General features: G+C 38.5%; 1 protein-coding gene across 1 annotated transcript in view; it reads left to right on the forward strand.

Annotated features, from left to right (window-relative positions):
- Window positions 1–475: 475 nt before the first annotated feature.
- The window catches only part of LOC140244455 (uncharacterized), a 91,228-nt gene continuing 73,892 nt past the window's right edge, over window positions 476–17,811 (forward strand). The window contains exons 1-4 of the mRNA XM_072324094.1: window positions 476–586; window positions 2,068–2,223; window positions 3,491–3,621; window positions 13,383–13,687. Coding sequence (XP_072180195.1) covers window positions 476–586; window positions 2,068–2,223; window positions 3,491–3,621; window positions 13,383–13,687 — 703 coding nt within the window. The remainder of the gene's footprint in view (window positions 587–2,067; window positions 2,224–3,490; window positions 3,622–13,382; window positions 13,688–17,811) is intronic.

Consider the following 17,811-nt stretch of genomic DNA (forward strand, 5'->3'; position numbering starts at 1 on the left):
GCAAATGTTCATTGTTCTGATTCCTTGACTCGAGTGGGAAAACACAAACCACAGATCAAAAGAGTACTGGTACACAGTGGTGTAACAAGGAAACGACAGTTGCCAACAAAAGCATCCAGGAGTGTCAAGGAAAAGGTTCTTGTGAATGGCAACTTACAATCTGAAAATGTCACACAAAAATCATGCCAAAATCAAAAAGGGAAATTTGACAATGAACGTAAAGAGTCAAATAGTGATGAGAATGTTGATGTTTCTACTGGTGCTTGTCCTTTTTTTCAGCATGTCAACAAAGAGACACCAATGAGAGGTCAAGAACAACACAATGGCGGAAACAAGAAGGACTTTAATATCAAAACAAAGAGAAAGTCTGGTGACTGTACTACAAAAGAGACAGATGGGAATGATGGTAACTATGCAAATGTGAATCCCCAAAACTCTTGTCATAGTGAAATTCCTGATGTTGGCAATGATCACAATGGATGTAACAACCCAATTCCTGAAGATGAAACTAATGCAATCTGTGAGCCTTGTAAATACCACTGTCATGTGGCCAGCAGTGAATTTCCATGTGAGCACAAACGGAATGGTGGGTCTCCAGAATTGATGGATACATTTATTATTATTACTACTATTATTTATAGTGCGCTTTTCCCACAAGGCCCAAAGCGCTTACAATCAATTCAAAACATGTATATGACAGTATGTATAATTGGATAAATGTTATATATACAGCTACGAACTAGTTGCTACTGAAAAGATGTGTTTTCAAGGCTTTTTTGAACACACTGACTGATGGAGACTGTCTAACGGTAAGTGGTAAATTGTTCCAGTGCTTTGAAGCAGACACAGTAAATGTCATATCACCGGCTAAGGTGCGAGTAACAGAGTATGTGAGACGAAGCGGATCACTAGATGACCTCAAATTTCTAGGAGGTGTATATAAAGTCAAACAGGCGTCTAAATATTTCGGAGCTTAATCGTTAAGGATTTTATAAACAACCAAAACTAATTTGAAAATTATCAGTTGCTTCAAAGGAAGCCAGTGCAACGACTTCATTTGACTTTAAGACAATTATTGATGAAATTTTAGACATTATGGGTAGTTGTGCATCAATTATCAGTTCAGATTTTGAAACATGCTGTGTATGTGCAAATCACATTAAAAAGAATGAAAGCTATGCAACCTGTGAGTCATGTAAGTGTCATTATCATGTGACATGTATGGAACTATGCAGTGGTACTGAACTGAATAATAGATTGATTTGGATTTGTTCATTGTGTGGAAATAGCAACAATCCCCATGACATCTTCAATAATTTATGCATCCCTTCTCATTTTAATAGATTTGAACTACTGGTGCACCAACATGATGAAGAGAGTGGTGATGACATGTCTCAATCAAGCAAAGCCAACAAAACCAAATGTGACAGATCAAAGAAGAGGTATGCAAGAAAGATAAAGGAAAGAAATGAGAGTCGAGAAGTCCAAAGTGTGAATGATTTCAAGGAGAGTGACTGTGGTAGAAGTAAAGGTGATCCCACAGTTCAGAGAAAGCCATCTACAGAGAGACATTTGAACTTAAAAAGAGATGACTTTGATCATAATTGGAGAACTGTGAAATCAAGAAAGACTAAATTGACAGAGAAAAAAGAAAAGGAAAGACTGTGTTCAAAATCTAAGCACTACCATGCGGCAGGTGTAACATATATTGGCAAAACAATGAAAGACTTGTTTGAAAGAAACAAGAATAGAAGTAACATGACTGGCAGCATAATATATGGAAGACAAGACAGAAAAAGTGTTGACAATGGCAAAGAGATCTCAAATTTGAAAAGTGAAAATGTGCAGATGTATGTGGAACCTGTGTTTTCTTTGCATTGCGTGTCTCAAAAGACGGCAGAATCAAATCATCAAATAAGCACAGACAATAAAACAAATGAAGGCATAAAGAAAAAACAGATAGAAGAAACAATGACTGGGGCTGCTGTTGCAGGCAAATCAGAAAATTCAGCAAGACTTGTAAATTGTGTGAATGCTCATGTATGTACATTTCCTGTCTTTCAACAGATCAAGCCAGTGAAACGTGTTGAAGTACAAGGTGTCTATGGTGGTGGCCCTCCAAAGTCACGTCTTGCAAGAAACAGGAAAGGGCAATTTGTGAAACGTGAGAAAACTGCCAGTAAAATTGAGGAACCTCAAGAGAGTGATGAGTCAAAGTGTAAAGTAGGTCAAAGTGGAGAAACTAAGACTGACAGTCATCATGAAAACATTGACGTTCAAAATCCCTTTAGAAATCAAGTTTTAGCTATTGGTGACAATGACAGGCTTAGAAGTAAAAGTCATGTTGTTGAAGACAAAGATGACACCATAAATGACCTGAAAGTGCAAAGTTCATGTAATGCCCAAGAAATGAATGAAATACAGAAGAGAATAAACAAAACACAAAATCAAGGCGATTCATGTTGTGAATTTAAGCTCAATGGAAATGCTTCGAGCCAAAGATTAGAAGAATTGATCATTGATACAGAAAATAAAACTTCTGTGGGAATGATTGAGGAAACTATCCCCATGGATAATGTCAGCAACTTTACACTATGTAATAATGTTCCAGTGTCTGCAACAACATTGAGCAATGTATCTCAGAATGATGTTAGATCAATATTTTGACAAAGTTGATCGGCCTTGTAGGCAAGTTGTACAAATAGATCAGAGATTAAGTGACGTCATGTATTCCACTAAATTGACATCTATTGCACAAGGTAATTTCAATCAAGGTCATTACAGATTTGGTGTTTCACGAGGAAAACAGTGTACTGCCAATAGTCTTGTAGCAATTCTCTACTCAGCCAAGAAAAATGCGAATGAATTTGATGCCCAAGATCTTGACAAAATTTTGACTCTTGGCAATCAGCTGTATTATTACATTCAAAAAGATTCGACAATGCATGAAGACCTTTTGATGATATCAGATTTGCCTAAAGAATTGGATATTTTAGATGATACATTTGCAATTAATTGTAGTGATCCAGTGTTTGGCATTATAGATGGCAATGAAAAATACCTGGCAGAATTTGGAGCTGTATTATTAAAACATGCCCTTGAACATGAATTGTACAAACATGATGCATGTTTCATGATGTTTAATGAAAGTACATTTGCAATAATCAAATCCCCTACATGTTTCTATGTCTTTGATCCTCACGGAAGAGACCAGTCCGGTTGTGTCAGTGAGAATGGAAAAAGTATCCTGCTTCACACTTCCTGCTGGCAAGGGATATACAGTCATTGCATAAGACTGGCCAATTCCATGGGTTGTTCTCCGAATAGTACTCAGTTTGAATTGACTGGAGTTAATGTGAAAATTCAAAGCAAATCTAATGACGCTCTGAGTTCAATTAATTTCAATCAGTCATATAATGATAATCCACATGAAAACACATGTAAGACCAATTCTACAAAATGTGAACCATGTGATGGTGTGAATCTGCAGAGTAGAGGTGTCAGAAATGTGCAGGATAATCAAAATGTGAATAATGATGTTGAAGATGATATTGAGATCATCCATATCGAGTATGGCGACAGACCTGACAGAAATTTCAAGTTTTCACCACTCTGTGCAAGGCAAAAGAGAATGATATGTAGGAAATTAGGTATTGATTATGTGAACATCAATGATGGTGCTTTACAAACAGATACAGACATTGCTCATCCTGCACAAATCAAACGCGTTACTGGTGATGGCAATTGTTTTTACCGTGCTATTTCTTATATAATTTATTAATATATAAAGGAATCATACTGTTCTCCGAAAAGCAACTACCAAACATTTATTAGACACTAATGGTTTATTTAGTAGCACACTAAGCCATGAATTTAGAACTGTTGAAGAATATGTGTTGAAAAAAACGTAATGGATAATGGAACGTGGACTTCAAATACTGAAATGAGCGCCATGGCGAACTTGCTTGAAGTAGATATTTATTCATTCAATGATCAGCTTTTAGCTTGGCAATTGTTCTCTGCAAAGAAACCAGGAAGAATAAATGAAGTGACAACTGAAAGAGGTATTTATATCTTATACACTCAAAATGTACATTTTAATGTACTAGAGTATGTGGGTGCTGTTCACATGAATTCTCGGGAGGAAAGAGAGATGATGGGCATTGATGCTTCATCACAGTCAAATGCTTCAAGTGTAGAAAACAGTTTTGCAGAAGTTATTCGAACCAAGGAGATTCCCAAGAAATGGTCTAAAAAAAAAAAGAAAATCAACAGAGCAAGACACAAACTATCTTCAAACCGAACTTGGTTTTGATGTGATATTTCAAGACAGTTCAGAACCAAAACAGAAGTGTAGTCAGATGGATAGAAATGTGCCTTCTCAATGTGATATAAAAGTATGGAGTAGAAAACGAAAGAAAAGTCATGCTACAGCATTGAAACAAAAGAAGTTGCATATGAGAATGATGCGAAGAAAAGATAACCTTCAGAATGGAGCATGTGAAACCAGTGAAGAACTACTAAATAGTGATCCAAAGACTTTGAGAAAACAAAAGAAAGCTGATACAAAAAGAACAAGATATCCAACTGATCCTATATATACAATGTAGGAAGAGAAAACAAAATCAGGCGAAACGGGCACAAAAAAGTAGATATGATAATTGTGAATCAAATCTCATAAAAGAGAACAAAGCAGAGAAAGGCAGTCAGAGATGTATCAAACTGATGCTGCATTCAAGAACCTTATCCAGGATAAAAGAAAAGAGAGATACGAAAGTGACTTTGAATACCAAATGAATAAAAGAGTCAAGATTCTTGACAATTACAGACTAGATGAAGATTTTAGGGAAAATTTGAAGACGCAACTTGGTATAGGTATCAAAGTGATTTAGAATTTAGAGAGAAATGTAAGACACAAATGACAGATAAGTATCACAGTGATCCACAATTTAGGGAGATGTATAAGCAGAAAATGAAAGAAAATATGGCAGACAGGTATGAGAATGACTTGGAATTTCGAGAGAAATGTAACATGGTAAGAAAACGTAGCTTGCGAATCAAATTCAGACAAATGCCCACATATAGGCAGAGTGTTGCCAGAAACAACTAAGACGTTCTGAAGTTAAAAAGGAAAAAATGAAGGATCCTGAATTTGTATTGAAAAGGTTTAGGGAAACAATTTCACATGGCCCTGAATATGTTTGTTGTGTATGTTTTAAGTTGCTTTTCAGAAATCAAGTAGTAAAGTGTATAAAATCAAAATATGTAAATCAAGCATGTATCAGTGACCAGTATTTGCATATCTGTAATGAAAAATGTAATGTTGATTGTCAGATAGCCAAATCATCGAGGAGTTGTTTATGGGTCTGTTTCACTTGTCACAAGAAATTACGAGATGGAAAAATTCCAGCAGAAGCCAACATAAACAATTTACAATTACATGATATTCCAGATGAGCTGAGAAATTTGAATAATCTTGAACAGCATTTGATTGCAATAAACATTCCATTTATGAAATTATTGAATCTGCCAAAAGGAGGTCAGCGTGGCATACATGGTCCTACTGTTTGTGTACCTTCAAATACAATTCACACTGTAAAACTGCTCCCCCGACCACAGATGGATGATGAATTGATACCTGTAAAGTTAAAAAGGAAATTGTGTTACAAAGGATATTATGAATATAAGTTTGTCAACACAGTGAAAGTATTTCAAGCCCTTGAATATTTACAAAGTAATAACAAATGGTATTCTGATATTTTAGTAAATCAAGAATGGAACAATTATTTATCTCAAGAAAACATAGAAAATGATGATAGTAATAATGTAGATCAAGGGGATAGTGCAAGTAAAGATGACAACACATTTGAGGAAAATGATGAAGGTGATGATCTTGAAGAACGTCTATGTGGCCTTGCCCTTGACACAAATCTCCAGCCAGTTGATAGAAGACAGAATGTGATTGATGAATATTTTAATGATATAATTTGTTGCGCACCATGTGAAAAAAAAAATAGTCCTGTTGCATTACTGAATAATGAAAGCAATGAAGCTAAGTCATTCCCAGTCCTCTTTCCATCAGGTCAACCAACTTATCATGATGTGAGAGATGTCAAACTAACACTTGGACGTTATTTCCTTAATAGACTCATGCATGTTGATAACAGATTTGCCCGAAATACAGAATTTATATTTTTTGCTCAATCTCTTTACGAAATTCAGCAAATAGTATCCAGTATTTCTATTGCTTTGAGAAAAGGTTCAGATAAAAAGGATGATTTCAGTTCAGTAACCATTGCGGATTTAAAGAAAGTTGACAAAGTTGAAGAGATACTAAAGTCTGATAGAGGATACAAATTTTTAAAGTAAATACGTGGAACTCCACCTTATTGGCAATCAACACAAAAGGATGTAGCAGCTATGGTTAGACAGATTGGAATCCCGACATTTTTTCTTTCATTTTCAAGTGCAGATATGCGTTGGCCTGAAGTCATGAACACGCTAATGAGTCAAACATGTGACAGAAGAAGAGTAAGTGATTTAGAATGGGCTGACAAATGCAATCTGTTAAAGTCTTATCCAGTGACAGCTGCTAGAATGTTTGACAATCGCTTTCACAATTTTTTACAAAATGTGATTTTGTCAGAAGCACACCCTATAGGTAAAGTTAAGGACTACTTTTATAGAATTGAGTTTCAGATGAGAGGAAGTCCTCATGTACACATGTTAGTATGGGTTGAAGATGCTCCTGTTTTTAGCCATGACCCAGAAGAGAAAGTTGTTGACTTTATCAATAGGTATATTTGCTGTGAAGTGCCATCTGAAGACGAGGATCCTGAATTGCATGAAATTGCTACTACTGTTCAGATTCATAGTAAAAAAAAACATTCCAAGTCTTGCAAAAAAGGGGAGCAAGTTGTAGATTCAGTTTTCCAAGACCACCGTCTGAAAAGACATTCATTATTAAACCAATCAAAGAGAAAAGTACCAATAGTGACAGTGCAGTGAAAGAAGCAAAAGACTTACTAACCTCAATAAAAGGTGCCCTAAATGATGAAGATAATGTGATAATGCAAAAGAATTTTTTGAACGTTTAGAAACAACACAGAAAAAATTTGAAGATGCCAATAATATAATAGCTTCTGAAGACCAGGTAGGTATCAAGAGAAGACCTACAGATGTTTGGGTCAATCAATATAATCCTTTCTTGCTTCGATGTTGGAATGCAAACATGGATATTCAAATGATCACAAATGTGTATGCTTGCATTGCATATATTGTATCATACATGAGTAAATCTGAGAGAGAAATGGGGATGCTTCTACTTCATGCAGCATCAGAAATAAAAGAAGGAAATGAAGATGCTAGAGAATCTATAAAAAACTTGGTCATGTATATGTAAATAATCGAGAAGTTTCTGCTCAAGAAAGTGTATATCGCGTTTGTAGTTTGAGATTAAAGGAATGCTCAAGAAAAGTTGAATTTATTCCAGTTGGCCCCAATCCTGTCAGAATGAGTTTACCACTACGTGTCATACAAAACAAAGCAGATAATGATCAAAGTGCATGGTTGCCAAATAAGCTTGATAAATACAAAGCACGACCTGATGGATCTCAGTTTGAAACAATGTGCCTTGCAACATTTTGTGCACAGTATAGGTTTTTGAGTGCAACAGAAATTAGAGGTAACAAAAAAAATCAAAATAGATTTAAAATGAAAAATGACCTAGGATACATTCAAAAACGAACAAGAACTGATAATGCTATTGTGAGATATCCTCGATTTTCACAAAGTTCAATGCCTGAAAAATAGTTTTTAAGTGTATTACAGTTCTTTTTACCATACCGTTTAGATGAACAATTAAAGCCACCAGGATTTGCAAGTTACGAAGAATTTTATAACACACGCTGTGTCAAATTAAAGGGAACCAAATTGCAAACTGTGAAATGCATTGTTCAGGAAAATCTCCAGCACTTTGAAAAAAGTGCACATGAAGTTGAACTAGCAGAAGAATATATTTCTAAATTTGGACCACCTGAAGATGCATGGGGTCTTTTGTGTCCTGAAAGTGAAGTGCAAAGAGAAGAAAATCCAAAACCTACTGTAGATATTGATGATTTAGAGGCTGAATTTGTGATTCCAGATTTGCAACCTCAGAAAGATGCAATTTCTATGACAGAATGTAGATCACTGAATATGTCAAGAGCAGAAAGTAATAAGATGATGAGATCATTAAATGAAATGCAGCGAAAAATTTTATACACGATCAGACAGTGGTTGTTAGATAAAGTGAATGGAAAGCAACCTGAACCATTCCAATTGTTTATTACTGGAGGTGCTGGCACTGGCAAAAGTCATCTGATAAAATGTATCTACAATGAGGCAACTCGCATTCTTGGAAAAATGATGCAAAATCCTGATGAAATGTCAATTTTAAAATTAGCCCCGACAGGAATAGCAGCATATAATATAAATGGTCATACAATTCATAGTGCCTTGTCTATTCCTATTAGTATTTCATTCCCCTATCAACCACTTGGAGAAGAAAAATTAAGCTGTAGGGGAATAAAAGAAAGGAAAACTACATCCATGTAAACATTCATAGTCTAAAATGGAGCATTTTTTGAACCATTGACTGGACGCGGTCGTCATAACGTTCGGATTCTGCACGTTTCGCTGTGAATCGAACATCGTATCTGGACATTTCCAGGGAATTACATGGACCTTGCGATTTAAGATTTGGCTTTAATGCATGTAAGTGATTCCATTACCGATTTATAATTGTTTCTATTGATCATTATTGTACTGATGTGAAAACCGATTACGAGTCTGTACCCACAATATCACTGTTAATAAACCGCCTGAACGTTAGTTGATTGTTTCTTTTGTGCGATCATTCTCAGAGTGATTTTGGTCGTAACAATTACAACATTTTGCTGTTATATAAAAGAATGACCCGTGAAACAGATTCATCAATTTGGAATAGGATGTAGTATAGGTATAGGTGGTAGGACATTAGGAACAAGCTAGGATAGGATTATATAGGATTAGGATAAGGGTAAATTAATCCCAGATTGTGCCTATATAATCTCATAACTATGATTTTTTTCTTCCAAATACCCTATAAAAATCGCAACATTAGACATTCCTAAAAGGTTTTCTAGAGACGGTCTAGACGGATGAGAAAAGTTCTGTAAATATTCTTGAACGGGTCATAAGACTTTTTAGACGTTCTTAAAACGTGTTTTGAACGCTCTAGACGGTTTCAAAGGTTTTCTTGACGTCCGCAGAACGTCCACAGAATGTTTTAAATATTCTTAAAAAGTTTTAATGACGTCTATAACGTCCAAAAGGTTCCCTGAAGGTCCTTAAAAATTCCGAAAGGTTTTTTTACGGGTTTGTAAACGTTAAAAAAGTGATTATAACGTCCATTTGAAACGTTTTAAATACGTCGAAAACCTTCCACAAAAAGACGCTCTGAAAACGTTTTGACAAAATGTCAAATATAACGAACTTGGAACGTTTCAAGAACGCTCAGAAAACGTCCAAATATTAGCTCGGTTAGTGAAATTCCCGTTACACGGCGGATAAAAGCTAAAAAAAAATATAGAAGGATGACCCCTCAGGACCTAGTCACTAATACATGTGTCGGAGCCCTCTGTGAAATTTTTATTTTCATGGCATAGATGCTGAATTCATTTTGCAGAAAATTTCGCGAGCATGAAACTTTCGCAAATTTCGCAAGGAGCTAATATTCTAAACGCGTTTAATGCCAGTGGCAATTCGTGGAAGTTTCATGCTGCGAAAAAGACCGGCGGTTCCAAGTCACGAAAGTTTCTTGTCGCGAAAATAACACCGTATTTATGTATCTTAGGGAGGGAAGTAACAAAAAAGAGGTTCACATTTTTTTTTTTGCTGTACTTTTTTCGTTTTTCATTGAACTGGAAAACATGTACCCCCCAACATGTTCCCCCAACTTAGGTTTGTTCAAAAGGAGCTTATAATATGTGTCTATTAATATAGAATAAAAAAAAAATTAATTACTAATACCTACACAGTTTTATCAGTTGTTTAATTCGTGCAATAGATGTCATTGTTCATTGTTTTTCTCCATTCATTTTTTGCTCATTTGGAAACGTTGAAGGATTTACATGTCTTTGAAATTGTTCTATAAGCGTTATATGTTTGATTTTTGATTGTATTGAAATGTATATATATATTTTTTTTCTTTGTTAGTAACTGTAATTCTGCAATGTTTTATGTGTTGTGTTTTAAAGGGTAGCGATGAAAACCAGCCAATGCTAACTTGGGCCACCCTTTTTAAAGATGTGAAATAAATAAATAAATACCACCAAATATTGAATTCCACGATATACAAAGTAGTGGCGCAGATACGTGAAAAAGGTGCTCACATCCGGCGGAAAATAGAATATTTAGAGTGTAGGGGTATTTTGGGACGCTGATTTCAAAAATTGCCAGATCCAAGAGACTTGACCACTGGGTCGGCCGCCTTTTTAAATTCCAATATGGCCACCGTCAAATATCTTCAGTTCTGAATGACAAAGGCCATTGGAATTTGATACATAAAAGCATGGTAATATATGACTTTAATAAAAGATTAATTTGACATGTGTGACAAGCTGCACGACAGCCAGTTTGAAATATCCTCTATGGTTGCCATGTTTGAGTGTTGAAAATCTCTGTCTCGGGTTTGTAATTTAGGCTACCTGATTGAGCGCGCGCTGCTGTATGTAAATTGTGACGTCAGTGAAAGTGCATTATGCTTTAATTTTGCTGCACTTTGTTGCATGCCCGCAAATGTTAGTCGTTCTGTTTGCCTTGGCAGCCACATTAAAATTCAAAATGGCGATATAGCATTTGTCACACATATCACAACATTTAATTTTTAACCTAGCATGTTAAAATACCTGCCTGAACCGAATTTCAGCGTCACTCGTCATTTAGAACCCGAAAGGGCTATCGAAAGTTGATAAACGCAGCCGACGAAAACAAGCGACACATTAATAGTACAGGGAGTGGACAGGGCTTTCGAAAGGGCTATCGAAAGGGCTTTCGAAAGTCGTTTAAACTGGAGAAAGTTGATAAACGCAGCCTTAAGCAGCCTATTTTGAAAGCCGTTCCTAAAGGGCTTTGGAAAGGGGTATCGAAAGCCGTTTAAACAGGGGAAAGTTGATAAACGCAGCCAAACGCAGCCGCAGCCTTTTATAAACAGGTTTCTGAAAACCTGTTCAGGAAACCTGTTTGGATAGCCACAAATTTGGGACTTTCGAAAAGGCTTTCCTAAAGGGCTTTCAAAACAGCTTCGCGTTTATCAACTCGTAAAAATTCCTTGAAAGCTGTTTGGATAACCTAGTTCTGCCGAGAAAGGAGAGTTGATAAACGCACCCTTTCGTAAAGGCTTTCCTGAAGGGCTTTCAAAACAGCTTTGCGTTTATCAACTCGTAAAAATTCCTTGAAAGCTGTTTGGATAACCTAGTTCTGCCGAGAAAGGAGAGTTGATAAACGCACCCTTTCGTAAAGGCTTTCCTGAAGGGCTTTCAAAACAGCTTTGCGTTTATCAACTCGTAAAAATTCCTTGAAAGCTGTTTGGATAACCTGTTTCTGCCGAGAAAAGGAGTTGATAAACGCACCCTTAGTGCGTTTATCAACTCCTTATCCACATAGATCCATGCAGTCTCTTTCATGCGGAAACACATGTCCGTAAAAACACAGATTTACACACGCGCTCACGTTACGAATCATGTATTTTACCGTCTTTCACTCCCCTTTCTCAATCTATTTTTTTTAAATCTCTCCCTCTCCGTTATCTCACTATTTCCGTCTCTCTCTCTCTCTCTTTCTTCCCCCTCCATCCCCAACACACACACACACACACACACACACACTTCGCTTCCAATGTATAATACATTTTTTTTTTCTTTCGGTTTCTGTTTTTCTCTTTCGTCACACACTCTCTCTAATAAAGCTCTCAGCAACAATTTCGGCGGCATCAGACATTAGCGTTAATGGTTCCCATCACATAATACCAGCACCGCATGTGTTTTTCTTTATCAAGATATACTGAAATAAAGCCAGTTGCATCCTAAAACCAATGTGATCATTAGCAGTAACGTGTCCTGTAATGAGACAATGGGACGAGTAAATAGTTTGCCTTCGGAAGTGTAACATCGCCGTTCTTTTGTAGAGCTGAACGAATCAAAGTAGCGCGACATTCTGTTTAAGTAATCACAAATAGGCCGATACCCCGGACCGAAACACCCGAGGCCCTCATCTAATTCCATCTATTACATGCTACAGTATTCTGCATCTAGGGCGTTGCTGTTTGGCCGGTATTCTCATGGTCGGACATCCGGGTATTTTGCGTGTCACGGGGTCATGGATAGCGTTGGAGTGAAAACAAACCATAGTCTATAGTCGCGTGAGCCTGGAGTGGTAACGCTGTACGTGTTTACTGCCGGGGCGCCCCGCGAGCATAGCGCTAGCGCAAGCTGTACTGTAGCTGTGCGGGCGGCAGGATTAGGCCCTACGCCTACTCTAAACTAGAGCGCGTACCTCAGATCGCATTTTCCGTGCGCGCTTGTGAATCCGGAGTATTTTCTCCACACGTGAGTAAAATTTCAGGCAAATTGTGAGATTTTTCACGTTTCTATTGATAGAAAAAAGTTAGGTGTCCGGTATTATGAACACCCAACCATACTAAGTAAGCGTAGATATCAGGGTAGGGCCTACTCAAAGAGATTCTACTGCACATCTGGCCATTTTGTCGGGTCGTCGATCCAGAGAGTCCTGCCGCGATTTCATACGGGCACAGGTCCAGTCCGGCTGCCTTCAACTTGGCAAAATACCGGGACCGATCGATCGACAGGATCCAGATTTTTAGAATATTGCTGGCAAGACATGATGCATGTATCTCATGAATGATGGCACAAATGACAAAATGAAAAATGAAAAACAGTCCCCATGTCTGCGTAGAGTTGCACATAAATTATACGCCATACGCGTCGCACATGCACAGCATGCGCATTAAAGGGGAATACTGAAGAAATAGAATATTATATATGAAGTGAAAGAGTGGGACACATAGAACAATTTGTCGTTTACATCGTTTAAAATGGCCTTTTTGAAGTGGAGTAAGAGGATTTTGAAAAATGTACACCTGTCACCCCCCCCCTGAAATCTAGGTCACAGCGTAAATTTCGAGGCTTTGCCGATGACGTCATGGGATGAAAGGAATCGCGTAAGGTCTCGAGCTCCGCAGGCCCCCGCGCGCATAATGCATGCATTGTATCATACAAGTTGTTGTAGATAGTATTTGCATACAAAGTTTAAAAGTTTGTTTTTCGATAATGCACGCCATGCAGTGATGATCAGGATGATTTCTTGGTGGAATTTGAATGTGGGAGCGATGATGAACTGAGTGATACAGTACACACTAGTGATGATAACGATGATGATACTAGTGATAATGACCCTGGCGAAGTTGGAGAGATAGATGTTGCTGACGAGCCGCACGGCGGGGCGCAGGAGGGAGACGCTACGGGCGAGCTAGTGGGGAAGGCCCAGGGCGGTCCGGTTGAAGCGGACGGACTTAGTGGAGATTGGCAGTACGAGCCCTTGCCACACGGCAGGCCAGGGGACAATGTTGGTGACGCAGGACCAATACCAGGTAGACTTCAAAATTTAGATGGGTAAGAGGTTTTTTTTTTTTTTTTTTTTTTTTTTTAATTCTGAACTGAAAATGAACCGAGCTTAGTGCTGACTTGATCTCGTACTTCAGAGCAGCAGTAGGCCTAACTATGAACACAGCCCAGTCGCTGTAAGTAGCGCAGCGTCTGGTCGGGCTACGTACACCTTATTATCAATCACATCACACTCACTCCTATACAGGCCAGTCGCTGTACGTAGGTACGTCGCGACAGGTATTCGCACAGCGTACTTACAGCGTCTGGTCGGGCTAACTCACTCCGTACTCCCGTTCACAGCTCATCAGCATTCTATCTAGCAAGCGAGCTAGGTACTGCACGATCCATTCATTACTTCACCGAGTCCATCAAAGTTTTATCACTATCGATGAAAATGGCAGTGCTCTGTGTCATTTATTTTATCACCAGATAGGCCGGCCGGACTAGTCAAGACTTCGACTTAGCCGATGCCCGTGCATTGATTGCGTAGTATCTAGCATTAGCGATCCACGTACGCCGAATGTTTCGCGAGTTTTTTTTTTTATTATTATTATTTTCGCCAATTTCGCGAACCTGGTGCTTTTTTGCGAATTTAAAAACACGAGAAAATATCAACTCTCTTTCCGTATATATTTCCTTCTTCCGTGGTGTACTCCACAACCACGAATTTAAGCACTCGCGAAATTATTGGCAAGTCCCGATTCGCGAAAAAATAGACTCGCTAAATTATACATGTACAATATGTACTAGGTGTTTCAAAAAATATTTCCCACTTTTGATTCTTAATAATCAATAAACTATATATCAGATAGCATTGTCATTGATATGAGTGATAGCCAAATAGTGTACAATTTGGTTGGAGGTGGTTTAAATATGAAAGCATAAATCAGTTTCATGAAATCCATGATTAATTTCACAGTTAGGTTCCAGATTTTGCTCTATTTTCAACCCTCTGTACAAAATTTCACTTTGCACTGGGGTCAATGGGTGTGTACGGGAGTGTGTGGTTAACACCCTGACAATGGTCCTGAACAATAGCCAGGGTTTGAATGCTTCATTATTTATGCATGAGAAATTCCACTATCACAACTAGTCTTTATTCAGCCTCTGGCAGTATCTGTGTAAAGTCAAACGCCTGCCGATACTGTCGTTGAGTCGTGACAGTGCTCTCCCTACTTCTGAAAAACGAAATTACAATGAATACCTTCTGTTCTATCGTAAACATGGTGACAGGAAGCAAAGAGTATACACTTGTGTATATGGAGCCTTAAATTAATCTACTGTGAAACAAATCGCCCCAATGATAAATGCTGCTGAACTCTTTACCAAAATGATCTCTTTTTATCGAAAAAGCGAAAAATTTGTCAGACTATTTAATCAGTAGACAGTTGTATTAAAATGAGGAACTTTAGATAATTTGAAGAGTTTGTTTCCAAAAACCGTTAAGTCCATATTTGCCAAATGGAGATATTTGCGATTAAAGGTCATGAAAAATAAAGAGAATAATAAGAAAATCGTTGCTTCTATTGACTATAACTTCAAAAATATACCTTTATATGTAGTGACCAATATATCATTTAAAAGGTATTATTTTGTACTTTATGACAAAGATTGTACTTCAAAATCTTCAAAAATGGACTTATCGGTTTTTGCAAACAAACTCTTCATTTATTCTTGTTTATATCCCAAATTTAGTGATATGTGAAGCAAAATTTGAAAACGATTGCCAGCTGGAACAAAATGTGGTGTTTGCAAGCACTTTACCGTGCGTGAATTCAGACTAGCAGTGCCCAGGGCAATCCACATGAATTATTGATTAAGCATTCATGTGCCAGGGAGCGCGAGACTGACGCCTAGTCAACAGGTGGTTCAGGCATGTCCATTGTTAGCACACACTCACATACACATCATTGGTTCCTGTGCAAAGTTCAATTTTTGTACAGAGGGTTAAAATTTGACCAAAATCTGAAACCTTACTTCAAAAATCAATCTTAGATTTAATGAAACTGAGACCCCGTTTACAGTGCGGGGCCGGGCCTCAATTGCGCGGCCGAGCCTCGCAATTTTGTCCGTTTACACTGCTGGGCTCGGCCGCGCTTTCGATTCAAACCTTTCATTATTTGGTCGTAGTGGCGCTCTGCTTGTAAACTAACGCAATTTGGTATTGTCTGGTTTTCAGACCCTTTGCCAACTGAATTCCGTGGCGACGAAGTCGCCGTTCGGGCAAAGGCCTTTGCCGAAGGAAAAAATCCTTTCCAGGAGAAAACCACCTTAAACTATACTAGTTTTCGACGTTGAGGAGGTTAATATCCTGAACAGCGAAAGATACAGGCAGAGGGTTTGGAAGCCAGACTAAAACTGGCCGCGCAATTGGCCGCGCATTTGGCCCAGTTTGCGTTTACACCAAGAAAAGGCCGGGCTCGGCCGCGGCTCGGCCGCGGCCGAGACCACCTCCAGAGCGAGGCCAAATGCGAGGCCAATTTTGGCCTCGCATTTGGCCTTTTGCGCGTTTACACTGAAGCGGGGCTGGACTCGGCCGCGGCCGAGCCGCGGCCGAGCCTCGCACTGTAAACGGGGTCTTATTTATGCTTTCACGTGCAAATCACCTTCAACCAAATTGTACACTATCCAGCTATTACTCATATCAATGACAGTTTTATCGGATGAATAGTTTTTGAACTATTAATGATCAAAAGTGGAAAATGTTTTTTGAAACACCTAGTATATGGCGTACACAGCTGTAGTACTACCGAGGAACTGCCGATATAATTCATTGTACGTATCAAAGAGGTACGAAGCTGAGGCTTCTCTGCTCTTTGATACACGGGGGCTACTGCACTGCGACATACGCGGCCGGTGATGGGCGCGTGCATGACTGTGACTGATCGACTACGAAGCACCATCGTACAGGCACTAGGCCTGACAGCTTCTGTATTCGTGGCCTAAATAACACGTAACATACTCTATTTAAACGAGGAAATGTGTGATTTCACAGGAGACTTGAAGTAGAAAACAATTTTATTTCATTTTTTGTGACATTCTGATAAAAAATGTCTTGGGATTTCGGGGTATGAGCCTCGACATCACGCTCTCATCGAGAGCATACATAGGTAAGCTTAGGCTGTTGCGTGATACTTCCGAGTTTGCCTTTCATCCCATGACATCATGGACACGCCCCCAAAATAACCACGGATCTTCCGATTGAGCATGATTCAGGATACAATTTTTCTAAGCAGCCGTTCTCCAAAACGCAATTTTCTAAATGGATGAATTAAAGGCCGCTGTGTTTAACATGCTCTATGCTTGAAATGGGGGAATAATCCAACAAAATATGCGTTTCCTTTAGTATTCTGCTTTAATGCAGGCTTAGCGCTTGCAAGATAGCTGTTTGTTTTCACTCAAGTCAACCGGAAGTGACGTGTAGCCGACCGCAAGAATACCTTCTGGCTCGACTTTAGGCAAACTTTACAGTGTCAGGGATGACCTTTTCGCAGGAAGCGTGTCTGACATTTACAATATTATAAAGATATTTTCTATATAAAAAGAGGTGTGTGTTTGTGTGTGTGTGGGGGGGGGGGGAGATATTGTGTTTTCAACTAATCCCGGTCACAAAGAACACTGATGTGAACGATGCGCACTATTGTAAACTCTCAACTTTTCTTTCTTATACTATCCCATACCCTTCTCTTTTGCCTCCGTGTCCTGTAAACTAGGTTCAAAGTAATTAAAGAGGCATTCCAGACGATTTTCATAATTTCACATCCCATAGTACATAAATCAACAGCTCCATGTATAGATTTGTGGAATTTATTGTGGTCCTTGAGCAGAGAAATCAATACTCTGAAAAACTTAGAAGAAATTACACTGAACTAAGATGATGACATAGGAGCCTCACATATTTCAGAAATGTGGCAATGTAATTCCATTACAATACCACATGCTTAACATGTTCACCTGCGTAGAACTTAAGGCCGTGTCACAACTTTTTCCGGTCAAGCCTTGCGTGCGACTTGCGAAGAACAATTTTTACTACCCGGAAGTCCCCGCAGATGACCTACACATGACAGTACCTAGCACGTATTTCACCCGTAGTCCCCTGGAGGTGCGC

This window comes from Diadema setosum, chromosome 21, assembly GCF_964275005.1.
Source record: "Diadema setosum chromosome 21, eeDiaSeto1, whole genome shotgun sequence".
In the NCBI taxonomy this organism is placed as follows: Eukaryota; Metazoa; Echinodermata; class Echinoidea; order Diadematoida; family Diadematidae; genus Diadema; species Diadema setosum.